This window comes from Propithecus coquereli, unplaced genomic scaffold (assembly GCF_000956105.1).
Source record: "Propithecus coquereli isolate 6110/MARCELLA unplaced genomic scaffold, Pcoq_1.0 Scaffold706, whole genome shotgun sequence".
Taxonomy (NCBI): Eukaryota; Metazoa; Chordata; class Mammalia; order Primates; family Indriidae; genus Propithecus; species Propithecus coquereli.
In genome coordinates this window covers 200071-212824 of record NW_012153130.1, presented here as the reverse complement: position 1 = coordinate 212824, position 12754 = coordinate 200071, and the positions used below count along the sequence as shown (strand labels likewise).

Below are 12754 nucleotides of genomic sequence, written 5' to 3'. Positions count from 1 at the left end.
ATGTTATGGAATACATATAGACAGTAAAAAGGTTACCATAGTGAAGCAAATTAACATATCCATATCTCACATAGTTAGCCTTTTTTTTTGTTTCTGTGGCAAGAGAAGCTAAAAGATACTCATTTAGGACGAATTCCAGACGTGTACAGTACAGTGTTATTACCCGCGTGTAATGTCCTCATGTTGTGCATCAGGTCTCTAGACTTGTTCATCCTACATGTCTGCTGCTCTGTGTCCTCTGGCCTGCATCTCCCCATCCCCCGCACCCCATAGGCTTTTTGTCACTTGAATAGTGGGTCCTCCTGTAGGGTGGCAAGGCAAGGCCTGGGGTGCTCCTGGGGGGACTCTGCCAAGCCTGCACCTTCTGGTCACAACCTTGATGACAAAGGCGTTGAGACTCCAGACTCAGCCAGCCAAGCTCACGTCTCTCAAGGCCCCTGGGCATTTTATGGTTCCGGCGTATCAGTGCCCCGGCAGGAGGATAGGTATGGGGCTTACTCACCCCACTAAAGGAAGGGGGTGCTGAATCACTGAGAGGGCGAGCTCTGGTCCCTGGTCACATGGTGAGTGGGAGCCAGGTCTCCGTACCCCATTTTATGGGAGGAAAACTGAGGCTCAGAGGTGACACGGTGCCCATCACCTGGCCTCTGGAAAGGACAGACTTGGAAGGAAGGGACTCAGAGGTGAGGCAAGGAGAGCGCCAAGGAGGCAGAGATGGCCACCCCCAAAGGCCAGAGAGGTGGAGCATGCAGAGGCTTGCGGTGCATGGGCTCAGGCAACACGAAGGCCCTGTCACTTTACACATCAGTGAAGCGATGACCAGGGTATCCTCGCGAGGCATCATCCCGGCATCCCTCCTCAGACCCTGAAAGGAACTTGAGAGAGTGGCCCGCCAAGAAGCCAGCTGACTCCATAGCAGGGTACTGGGAGCAGAAAAAGCCAGAAATGTGCAAGCCTCAGTTGGCACGCGGCACCCCATCGGCCCTTAGTAAACATCTCCGAGTCGCGCATAAGTGATATGGCCCTGTCTTGCAAGCCCACTGCCCAGCCAGGGCCCCTGCAGGACCACTCACCTGTGCCCGGACCACGTGGGACGGGCCGCCCTCCTGCAGTGTGTGCCACACAATTTCACATTTGCTTTTATTCTTGTGTAGTATATTTCAGGTTGCCAGACTTAGCAAATAAAAATATAGTTACATTTGAATTTCAGAAAAACAATGAATTATTTTTTAGTATAAGTATGTCCTATGCAAAATTTACCTGGCAACCCTAATTACATTCTTTTAGTCTGGTCACTTTTACTGCAAGGCAAGTTCCTTCAGGGCAAGAACTGTCGCTTAGAAGATTCTAGATTCAAGGATCCCCAGGCCTTCAGCCTGTTGCTCTAAACATTCTTATAGATTAGGAACAACCACCACCCTTGGTTTCGTACTTGCCACCTCCTAAATGCTTTCATTTAATCCTTTCCATATCCCCGGGGGCAGGTCCCTTTATCTTTGTTTTGTGGATGAAGCAGTTGAGGTACAGGGGTTGAGTGACAGCCAGTTGGTGTAGGGATTTGAACCCTCGACTTGTTGGGAGGAAGATCCGGGCTCTTCTCTCCACCCCCAACTGTGTTCTTAGTGTGCGGGCAAAGAGTGGATGAGTGGATGGGGGGCCTTAGTCCCACCATAGGTCAGGCAACACTTCCTGGGTCCCACACCTGCGGCTCCCTCCAGCCCTGAGCCAAGATCAGGATAGCAATGGGAAGAAGGCAGGTTTGGAGCTGGACAGAGTGGGGTTTGAGAACAGCCTTTGCCACTGGCCAGTCATGTGGCCTGGGGCAACTTTCTTAACCTCCCAGAGCTTTAGCTTCCACATCTATAGACCAACCCGGAATCTAGAACCCCACCCTTGGGCCTGCTGTGAAGATCAAATAGGATAAAGCACAAAAAGCGCCTAGTTTATCAGCTTGTCTAGTTTGTCAGCTTGTCATCTGAGCTGGCAAATCAGGGCCCCAGGGGCCCTAGGTCACTTCTGCCCTCGGGCCCTGGAGGCAGCAGCCTGTCCTGTCCCCACCCTCATGCCCTGGTCCTCTCTATCCCACCCCCAGGAGCACCCTGTCCACCTGCATCCCACTGGCTCCCCAGCCTGCACCCCCCAGGCACTCACTAGCCCATGGCTCCCAGGACATCTGCAGCCTCGGGGACACCCAAGACAGAGGTGCCTGGCAGGAGTAGGTGAGCAGGTCTGGCCTGGGCCTGAGTGTGACACTGACGTTGAAGGAGGCTGGATCCTGGGTCCTCACCACCTTCTTGGCCACCTGGGATGTCTGGGCTCTCCCAGAGGGAGTAGGTAGGTGATGGGTGGGGGCCCCTGGGGTGAGTAGCATTGTGAGCACCTGGCGGCCTTTGAGGACAACTTCCAGGACTTTGTAGGCAATGGAGACCTTCAGGCTGATTTCTGGGAGGCAAACGGTCCAAGGAGGAAGAAAGAAACCAACATTTATCAAGTGCTTAAGAAAATACTATTGTTGGTTCCTGAAAAAGTTAAAGAATTACCATACGACCCAGGAATTCCACTCCTAGACATATACTGCAGGAACTGAAAACAGATACGTGCACGCACATGTTCACGGCAGCATTATCCACAACAGCCAAAAGGAGGAAACAGCCCAAATGTCTGTCAACAGAGGCGTGGCAAACGCCATGTGCGCCACCATACAGTGGGGTATTGTTCAGCCTTAAGAAATGAAGTGCGGGTCCGTGCTGTGACGTTACTGGACCTTGACGACATTGTGCCAAGCCAAGGAAGTCAGGCGTGAAGGCAACCAGCGCATGATTCCGTGTCTGTGAACTGCCCAGGGCAGGCAAGTCCGGAGGTGGAAAGCAGGTCGGTGTGAGCAGGTCCCGGGGGAGGGGAAACGGGCGTTAACTGCCGCCGGAGTCCGAGGCTTCCTCCTGGGCTGATGGAAATGTTCTAGAACTAGATAGAGGTCGGCCGTGGTTGCACAACGCTGTGAATGTGCTCAGCACCATGGAATTATCACTTTAAAATGGTTAACTTGTTACACGAATTTCACTTTAAAAAAAGAAAAGAGAAGAGAAAATACTGGGAAAATGTGTAACTCCTGGGTTCAGGCTCTTTGTGCCCAGAATAACAATAAAAATAAAACGCAGTTTGGATACGAGTGGTTTGGAGCACAGGTTAGGAGGGCTGAGACCCTGAACCCGGACTCAACTGCTTTACCGACCGTAAGCTGCAAGGGCAGTACCGGGTCCCTCTCCCGTATCGCTGCATCTCTGGCCGGGTAGGAGACCAGAAATTTACTGTTTGTTGGTTGAATGACTCCTTTAAATTAAAAAGCAGTTACTCTCAAGTGGCATGCAGAAGCGTGGCCTGTGGCCTGGGTCCAGGCATCTGTTTCCGTGGTGAAGATTCATGCTGCAGTCGAGTGATTCTGGAGGAACACGGGAGCTGGGATGCCCTCATGGGATGGGGACAGCGAGAGACAAGGTGCACCAGGGACCCCAGGAACCAGAGCCAGCCCTGCCTTCAGGAACTCAAATCTGCACCCACCCTCAGGTATCAGAGGCTCTGTCATGCGGACCCGCCATGGGACTGGGGATGCACCCAGGGAGGTCAACATCTGGTGTATAAGGACAGTCCAGAGGCAGGGGGCAGAGGGCACGACCAGGTCCCAGAGAGTCGTTGCAGGAGAAGGATCCCAGCTCGGAAGAGGTGGGCTCAACTGGTCAGAGGGAGGCAACTTCAGGAAAGTAGGACTTTCGAAGAATGAGAGTGTCCTGTAGGAGGCCAGCGTGCTCATGGCACCCAAAGGACTGTCCTCCCCACTCCCGGGGTGGGGAACCTGCCCTCCGGCCTGTTCCAGCAGACCTTCCCCCACCTAGACCGGGTACCGGCTTGCAAGTGACTGTTCTGCTTTGCAGGCAGATCCTGGAGTCGATTTCAGTGCAGAAAACGTCTCTGAGATCTTCCCACTGGGCCTGGCGCTGCCTTTACTCATTCTCTAGATGGCGACTGGGGTTAAACAAAGATGCCTCCTGAATGGGGGCTGGCGGCAGACGGTTGAACCGATGCTGGGGACCTGCTTGCGTGTTCAGGGCAGTGTGTGCAGGGGCAGAGCTTGGGTGGGGGCAACGCAGAGAGAAGGGTCTACGAAATCTAAATGTCGAGAGACTTCAAAGATCACCCGTGCTGTGCTGGGTGCGTCTGCCCTGGAAACTGCACTGCAATCAGAAATCTGCTCGTTGAGCAGGGAATCGGAACAAACCAGGCGTGATGTTCTTCAGAGACATTTCCTGGGAGTCCTGAGGTTTTTGATCGCTGAGCATACTTTGTTCTAGCCCAATATTCTCAACCATGGCGAGCTTCCCTCCAGGGACCTTTGTGTCTGGAGACATTTGGGGTTGTCAAAATCGAGGGGGTTGGGGGTGCTCCTGGCGTGTAGCGGGTAGAGGCCAGGGATGCGGGTGCACGTCCTGCAATGCACAGGACAGCCCCACGACAGGCGCTGTCCATCCCACGTGGCCGAGACCGCCAGCAGGAGCCCTCAGGGTCAGGACTCCTTCCCCTGCTCAAGGCTGCACAGATGCCAACGGTGCTTTCTCCTTTGCGCCTCTTTCGAAACCTCATGAGAACTCTCACTTGAGGGGTGGGAGGGATATATATATTTTTTCAAACAGGCTTTCCTGCAAAATCTTTTTTATTTTTATTTAAATGATTTATTTACTTATTTTTTCCTCAACTCTGCCTTCACAGAATTATGCAAAACTCTTTGATTTGAACAAAGTAAAGCAATATCTAGAGGTGAAATTACGCTCTAGGGCACTGTTTTGCACGTTTTACCAATAATCTCCCCGCTGTGGCCTCAGGGCCAGGAGGCCTCCCCATCGGGGTCTAAAGGGCTTCTGGGGCTGAAGCGCATTAGCCCTTTTTCCGGTCCCTTCATGAGGGAAATGATCTTGACTTATAAAAGTGGAAAGAAAAAACTGCCCCGCCTCGTGTCTGTGTCAGTGGACAGTAACAGCAGCTCGATTTGCGTAAGTTCCCAGGCAGGAGCCAAGTTTAGAGCGTGCTGTGCAGCCGGGCGTTCGCTGTGACTCTGGCAAGACTTGCGGGTTTCTCCTTGTGATGGTTTCCTTTACGGATCTAGCCCACCGTAAAGGGTGGTCTGTCATCTAATTTAAAATTCACCTGCTGTGTCAGAACGTTTGAATGATGGAATTGCACGGTCCGAAATTTGACGAAGTGACAACCAGGCCACCTCTGGGATAGGAAGCTAAGCCAAGCGCAGGCTGGGCTGAGGGGTCGCTGCACAGAGCTTCCTTCCGACGGCAGGGCGGTGCATGCCGCTGCAGACGGAGGTGGCCGCCCAGGGCCCGTGTCTAGGCCCCAGACCGTGACGCGGGGGCCCGGCAGGGCTCGGCCCTGGGGGATTTCCCGCACCTCTTTCCAGACTTGTCTCTGGGATAACTGGGTCAGTCCCACAAGAACCCCGGGGATCCCCGATCACCGCCACCCTCCCCGCCCCAGCCCTTCTAGGGCTCTGCAGGTTCCTGTGTGTGCCACCTCCCACCTGCCCATCCTGAGGTCCTCCTTCTGTGTCCCCTGGAATGTGGGCTCACTTGGTGTCAAAGTCCCCTATGCCCTCAGTCTTTCAACCAACATCTTCTTGTCCACACCTCATGGAAACCAGACCCCTCCTCCCCAGGGGCTGTACCCCTGCCACCGTCTCAGGTGACACTGGGCTGGGACAGGGGGATCAACATCCTCTTGATGCTTCTCCCTCCCTAAACCATCCCCCCCACCCAAATAGCACTCACGTCTTCCAGCACATTCCACCCTGTTCCCTGGGCCACAGTGATCCACAGACATCATTGTTCCTGGCGATTCCTGTCCTTGGCTCCTACTGCACTTAATGCCGCACTTGCTGTGATTCCTGGAGATTTCGAAATACACAGAAATCATCTCTCCAATATCCTGGTCCTTCAGTTCCTTAACTTCCAACACCTTGTGTCCACCTTCCCACTTCCACTGAAGTTGTTCCAGCCCATAATACGCTGTTGTCAGGCTGCACTGTATTCAGCCAGTCCTTCCAGATGCTTGGGCCAAAAACCTTAGCCTCGCTTCGGTGGCTGTCCTCCCCGCCCCAGCCCATGTGCCAGCAGATGCTCTGGGCCTCCAGAACGGGCATCCACCCCGCCCCAGCCACCCCTGCATTCTCTGCTCTGGTCCTGGGAGCAGCCTCATGGCTCCCTGGGATTCTGCCTTTGAGCCCCATCCCAACACGGCAGCTAAATGACCCATTGAGGGCAGATGAGATCGTGTGCTCTGCTCCATGCCCCCTTGCGGCGGCACCCCACAGGGCCCTCCCCAGTCAACCCCCTGCCCAGACCTCCGACCTCGCCTGACACCCTGACCCTGCTGCTTGTGCTCTGGCCACACAGGGCCCTGGTCCAGGCACACTCCCCTCTGCTACCTCCCTCGAGTCCTTGCCGTGTGGCCTCTTCTCAGTGACGACGTCGCAAATGCCACCCTCCCTCCACCCACTCTGTGTTCCCCTTTCCTCTGACCTGCTTGCTTCTTCTAGAAATTCTAACACACTGCAGAACGTGCTGACTTTTAGCATCATCTGTCCCCTGGCCCCACCAGAATGTAAGACACATGAAGGTTTTGTTTTCACAACTTGCTGAGTCGTCAGGGCCTGGAACGGCGCCTGCGACCAAACACACCCTCAACAAATCTGAGCAGAAGGCAGGAGCCCAGGTAGAGGCGGCCCCTGCACGGGGACTTCCCCCAGGCCCCGCCGCTGACTCTCTTTTTAGCAGCAACACCAACGACATGTTGGGTTTTAAAGCAAATGAGGAAATGGCAGTTCAGCCTGTGCCTCATTCAAGCAAGACGGGCGTCACCACTACCCAGCACCTGCCCTTAAGTAGAATAGAGGGGGATGCTCTGCTCTGTGACTTGGTGACCCGGCAACACAGGGTAAGGGGTTGGATGGGACAAGACAGGGAGGTGACTGAGCAGGCAAAGGTGAGGAGTGGGCCCAGCCAGGGGCTGTCAGGGACCTTCCCTGGTGTCCCCTCCTCCCTGGCTCTGTACTGCTATGGATCCTCGGAGAGTGAGACCCAGACGCTCTCGAGCTGCCTCCAAGAGTAAGGCAGCCTCCCATATGCCGGACATTGCCCTGGTGCTGGCCCGAGGCCAAGGTGCCCCACCAAACTCCCCAGCCCTCTCTGGGGTCCCGCCCACCCGGCTGGCAGTGGGGCTTCCAGAGGAGCTTGAGCTCCAGACCAGGGACCTGAGGTGGAGCAAGTGGGGCGCACCTGCTCAGGGAACATCCCCCTCCAAACAGCCCAGCCGGAAGCCGGGAGCCAAGCACCATCCCTGCCCGGTGTCTCCTGGAGGTTTCCCGCGCTGGCCTGCTCAGCCTGCTCCTCTCCATCCCCCCAGGGCCCTGCTGGGGAGAAGCTGGGATCCAGAACTGTCCTGCTGTCCTCTGGCACACACCTGGTCACCATCAGCAACCTGCTCCCCAGCCCAGGCACCCGCCACGGGTGGGGGTTCTGATGCCAGGGTTCCCAGCTGGGGGGACTTCTCCCACCAGCGTACTGGGCTACTCACCCCTTCCTGCTCCTTGGAGAAGCTGCTGGCGGCTGTTAGAGCGGTAACGGGGGTGAGGGGAGCAGGAGGCGGTCCAGAGGGCCTCCCGCTGATTCCCTGTGGTGCGGCCCAGGACTCCCGGTGCCCCACTCACAGAAGCTCTTTTGCACCCACCATGCTTAGTATCATCGGCCCCTTTTGCAGATGGGAAAACAGCCCATGATGGTGGGGCAGTGACGGAACCATGTGTGCAGTAGGGGCTGGTCTGAGACTCAAGCCCAGATCTCCCCTCTCCGTGCCGTGCTTCCAGAGGAACACACGCCTTCCGGTCCCGCCTGTCTTGTGCCCCCTGCACACCCTGCCTGGGCCTGCCCCTCGAGGCCCTGGCAGCAGTCTCCCACCAACGTCCGCGGTGGGCTTGCCCAGCACAGCCAGGCAGAGCAGCCGAAGGGTGCTCGTGGCTAGGTGGGTGTGGGGCCTCTGCTCAGGCTTGTGACAGCTTCCTAGGTTCCGGCCTCCTCCACGCTGGGGACCCCGGGATGCTCGCTGGGTGGCGCCTGAGGTGAGGAGACCGAGGAGGTAACCTGGGGGCCCAGCATCCCAGGGCCTCAGAGCCCTGGCAGACCCAGCGCAGCTGAGCTGCAGGACTGTGGGTAGAGGATGTCTGCGTCCTATCCCCTGGCCGCACGAGCATGTTATGCTATAGGACAGGGGGAGCTGAGGCTGCCAGTCTGCTGATTTTGAGATGGTGCGGTGGTCCTAGATTATCTGGGGGGGCCTCATGTCACCACGAGGGTCGTTACAAGGCAGCCGGGGAGGATTGGCGGGCCGGACCCTGCTAGAGAAGCAGGGAGGACAGGCAACTTCTGCCCCTTGCATGTCCGTTCACAGCCACCCACGACTGGGCACCTGCTAGGTGGCCCATGCCACGCCCGGCCCAGAATGAAGCCTCAGAATAGACGAGGCCCCTGGGGGCGCCAGGGGTGTGATTCGATGTGCTCAAGCACCACCCTCCAGGGGTTCAGAGGGGCAGGGCCCTTCCTCCAGCCCCACTGGCGGTGCCGGGAGGTCATGTGGATGGCCGTTCCAGGAACCTGGGCACAATGCCAACCTCAACGAAAAGGAGATTGAGCCACATCACAGATAGAGTCATGGCCTTATCAGCCGCCTGCAGCAGAGCAGCTGGACCTGGAGGGCAGGGTGGGAGTGAACAAGGTGTCCCAGAGCCCTGCGGCCAGCCAGGGGCTGGACCCCTCAGGGCCGGCGCTCAGGGCAGCCCAAGCACAGGGAGAGCCGAGGGGTAGGCAGGGTGAGGACCAGGAGCCCCTGCCCATGCCCAGGCCTGGGGCTGCTGCACCAGCCTGTCCCTTTCTGGCTGGGCTCACTCGCTTTGTGCAGGAAGTGCCCATTTGAGCTGCCTTCTTCAGAGACAGTGTCCCTGCCACCAGGTCGCCTTTGCCTACGATGGGAGCTCTTGTTTCCTACAGAGCCTGAGTGGTCAACTGCACTCCCTGCTCCAGGCTTGGCTGGTTAGTCCGGGAATGGACCCCTTACCCCAGAAGGCCAATTACAGCCTTGCCCCCTGGGACCCCTCTCGGCCATTCTCAGGGGATCTGCTGAGGCCCGTGAGGTCTGGGTGTGTCAGGAAGCTTGTCTGAGGGGTGGCCATGCTAGCCAGGGAGCGGCTGGGAGGACAATGGGCAGAGTCGGCTCTGTTGGCCCCTTGGTTGTCTCCTTTCTCCCAGCCACCTTGAGACAGCTTCTGTCACTTGTCACCCATGGCCCTAGGGATGCAGCCTGCCCCCTCTGTGCCCACTGACCTCTCTGCTTTTAGTTTCCCCATTCAGGGAGCAAGAGCATTTTCTCTAAGTTTCCTAGCAAAATCCCCTTCCAAAAAGTCTGTTCTCACTTCTGCTGAAGGGCATTGGGGAAGGAATTGAAGATTGCAGGGGGACAAAGCAGGTGTGGCAGGCTGGCCGGCTGCCAAGGTCCCAGGCTGCGGGCAATCTGTCGCCTGGAGGCCCAGAGGAAACTCATTCATGTTTCAGGGCACCGATCAGATAAGGCAGCTGTGAGAAGCTCCTCCTCTTCTCAGTGTGTTTGGGAAGCCGGTAGAGGAGAGAGAGCGGCAGACCCAAGGGACGTTTTCCCCAGGCCTTGGTGGGCCCCTCTCTAGGGACTATCTGTGTGGCCACCTGATGAGGGGCTGGTCCTCTGGGCTGCCCTGCCCAGCTGTCCAGACTGCAGAGCAGGCTGTGCCTCTGAGGTCACCCCAGGTCACCCTGAGTGGAGTTTGGGGAGCCCCCCAAGCTCTCCAGTCACCCGCTGCAGACTGAGGTGCTGTGATTTTTGCCCACGGAGGGCCGGTCTCCTCTATAACAAGTGGCATCACTGGTATCTCCTTGTTTCCCTCATGCCACCTTCCCGGAGGGGTCTGCCTTGGCCAGTGTAGCTGGGGCAGGTGGGGAGAAGGGTGGCGGCCTCTCAGGGCTGGGGAGGGGAAGGCCCAGGAATCCCCAGGGTTTGGGGCCAGGACTCCTGCCCTCTCCCCCTGCAGAGGGCGCTTACACCAGGTGAGACCTTGACTTCATGTCCCACAATAACTCCCCCGCTCCCCCTGCCTGGGCGTAGGTTCTGGGCTGCTGTACAGCTGGTTCACCATGTCGTGCCCCTGTTCCCTGTCATCTGCAGAAGGTCATGCCTGTGGGCATGCCGGTGCCCTCTTCAGTCTGGCCGTCCCCGTGTGCCCCATGTCCTGGTCTGAGGGCCTCAGGTTTCAGTGTCCAGCCTGCCCCGCCCAGCCCATCTCCACGCCATGGCTCAGGCCTCCCCTCTGCTCGCAGCTCCTGTCTGAAGCCTCCCTTTCTCCCAGGCCCCACTTGTCACCTCCTCCAGGAACCCTCCTGCCGGAAGTGGCCCATGCCCTGAGCCCCCTGGGTTGTCTTCCTGGGCAGTCCCCATCACAGGGCTCTCGGCCCACTGCCCATCTCTCCCATGCGGCTCCTTCAGGCAGTGACCACATTATAACGCCTCACTGCACTTCCAGGCACCCGTCGGCTTGCTTTCTAAGTGCTTGCTTGTTTAATCTTCACACCCACTCAGGGGAGCAAGGCACTGCCCCATGTCTTGGATGATCAAACCGAGGGCCCGAGTTTGGTGACTTCCTCAAGGTCCCTGAGCTTGTCTTCTCCCTCCCAGAGCTCCTACAGCACACCCAGCAATGCACGGCGTGGGCGGCTGGCAGGAAGTGTTTGCTGAAGGGGCATGCAGGGGACAAGGGCCTTGACGCCTCAGTGCAGAGGGCCCCACGCTTAAGCAGCCATGAGCATCACCCTCACTCTGGTTCAGGAAGCCGAGGTGGGGCCTGCGGGTTTGCACGTCTCACCTGTTCCCAGGTGCTGCTGCTGCTGGTCCAGAGGCCACACTTGGGCCCTACACTGCTAATTAACATGTGTCACTTTCACCTGGACCAGGCTTTCACCTCCCCAGACAGAACACAGAGCTCCCTCTGCTTCCCGCATGGCCTCCTCGCCAGCCCCAGAACAGGACCATCCGGTGAGCAGCACCTAATCCGTGTTCGATGATGGACTGATAGGTCCTGTGATGCTGGCTAAGTGACATAAAGACAGGGACAGGAGAGGCTGGAATGACCAAGTCTTTAATGACCACACGAAGAAACCCCCGGCCACAAGGGCGTCAGGCCAGAGCTGCCAGATGCAGAGTCCAGGCCAGGAATGCTGCCAGGAGCTGGTCCCCTGGTGGAGCACGTCCTGGGATTTCTGATCTTCCCTCCTGGCAGTTCTCAACCCCACAGCTGCCTGTGAGAGTCCCCTGGGAGCTTTAAAAAGTCCCGATGTCCTGGCCGCTGGCTGTACCCAGACCAGTCTCACTGGAGTCGCTGGCATGGGGCCAGCTTCTGACAGCTTCTCAGGTGTTCACCAAGGCTTGGAAAAGGAGTCTTGAACAGCCTCAAGAATCCTAGCTCTGGCGGCATCCCAGCTCTGCCTGTGGGTCCCTGATGGCTGTGCCGCCTCCCTGGACCACCTCCTGCAGCCTGCACGCTGTATGTTTCTCATGATGCAGGCCATACATGCCACTAAGGCCCTGGAAGAGCACCTTTACCCCATCATTCCTCAAGGTTGGCTCAACCAGGGGGACATGAAGCAGGCTGGGAGAACAGGGTTCTGCAGAAGGCACGGCCACGGGCTCTGTTTTGGTATCCCCAAGGCGGCTTTGTTGATGTGGCTGCTGGGTTGAGATATCGGAGGGCGAGGAATCCCTGGGAGAGGTTGACCCCAACATCCTCTCGTTCACTCAAACGGCTGAGGGCCGCAAAGGTTAAAGCCACAGCATCAACAAGGGGCAAGGCTGGAGCAGTGACAGAAGGGGACTCGGTGGGCGGTACTCAGCTAGAACGCAGAGCAAGCCCTCCTGAAGTGCTTCCGTCAGTAAACAATTTCTGAGCACTTCCAATAAATGTACGTTTATTAATTGCTTTCATGGGTTAGTATACTAATATATTATGTACACTATAAAACATTCAACAAGAAACAGACATTATAAAGGGATGAGATAAAAATATAGATAGAAATTCCCGTATGTTCTTCCTGCTGCCCTTGGAGGTGTGTGCCCCTTTTTGGGGACCCCTGCCAGAGGCCCAGGAGCCACTGAGAGGGAGGGTGGTCACCAGGGGCCGGGAGTGTGGGGTAAAGAGGACTGGGCGGTGGAGTGAGGGCCTCAGGTCAGGCCTCCAGAGGCGGTGGGTGGAGGCAGGGTTAGGGTTAGGCAGGGTTAGGGTGCTGCAGCTCCATGCCACTGGGGAGGCGGAACCTGCGGGCGGGTCTCGGAGGACCGTGATCCAGGGCCCGGGGAGCGCAGCCCAGGATCGGCGAGGGAGGGTCCCGGCCAGGGGGGCCTGGGGCCCGGGGAGCCAGGGCATGGGAATCCGGGGCAGAAGGGCCGTCGGTGCGAGGCTCGGGAGTGAGGGGACTCGGGGCACGGATATTCGCCCGGGTCCAGCTCCCGCAGCAGCCGCGACAGGTCCTCCACCAGGTGCCACTTCTCCTGGACCTGCTATAAGGGGAGCGAGCGGCGGGTTGCGCGGCGCCTCTTCCCACAAGCCGGCCATCGAGACGACAGCGGGCGG

At 57.7% G+C, this 12754-nt stretch overlaps 2 protein-coding genes across 4 annotated transcripts in view; both read right to left on the bottom strand.

The window, feature by feature from the left end:
• Positions 1–2077: 2077 nt before the first annotated feature.
• LOC105823996 (chromosome unknown open reading frame, human C17orf99) lies at positions 2078–9277 on the bottom strand. The gene is made up of 5 exons (XM_012661315.1): positions 9188–9277; positions 8219–8255; positions 8031–8048; positions 7554–7661; positions 2078–2442 (listed from the first exon to the last, which is right to left on the bottom strand). The coding sequence occupies exons 1-5, from the start codon at positions 9275–9277 to the stop codon at positions 2078–2080; spliced, it is 618 nt and encodes a 205-aa protein (XP_012516769.1).
• Positions 9278–12361: 3084 nt separating this feature from the next.
• TMC8 (transmembrane channel-like 8) overlaps positions 12362–12754 on the bottom strand; it is an 8089-nt gene continuing 7696 nt past the window's right edge. For all 3 annotated transcript variants that reach the window (XM_012661319.1, XM_012661321.1, XM_012661318.1), the window contains one exon: positions 12362–12681. In XM_012661319.1, the coding sequence (XP_012516773.1) occupies positions 12400–12681 (282 nt within the window). In that variant the 3' untranslated portion in view covers positions 12362–12399. The remainder of the gene's footprint in view (positions 12682–12754) is intronic.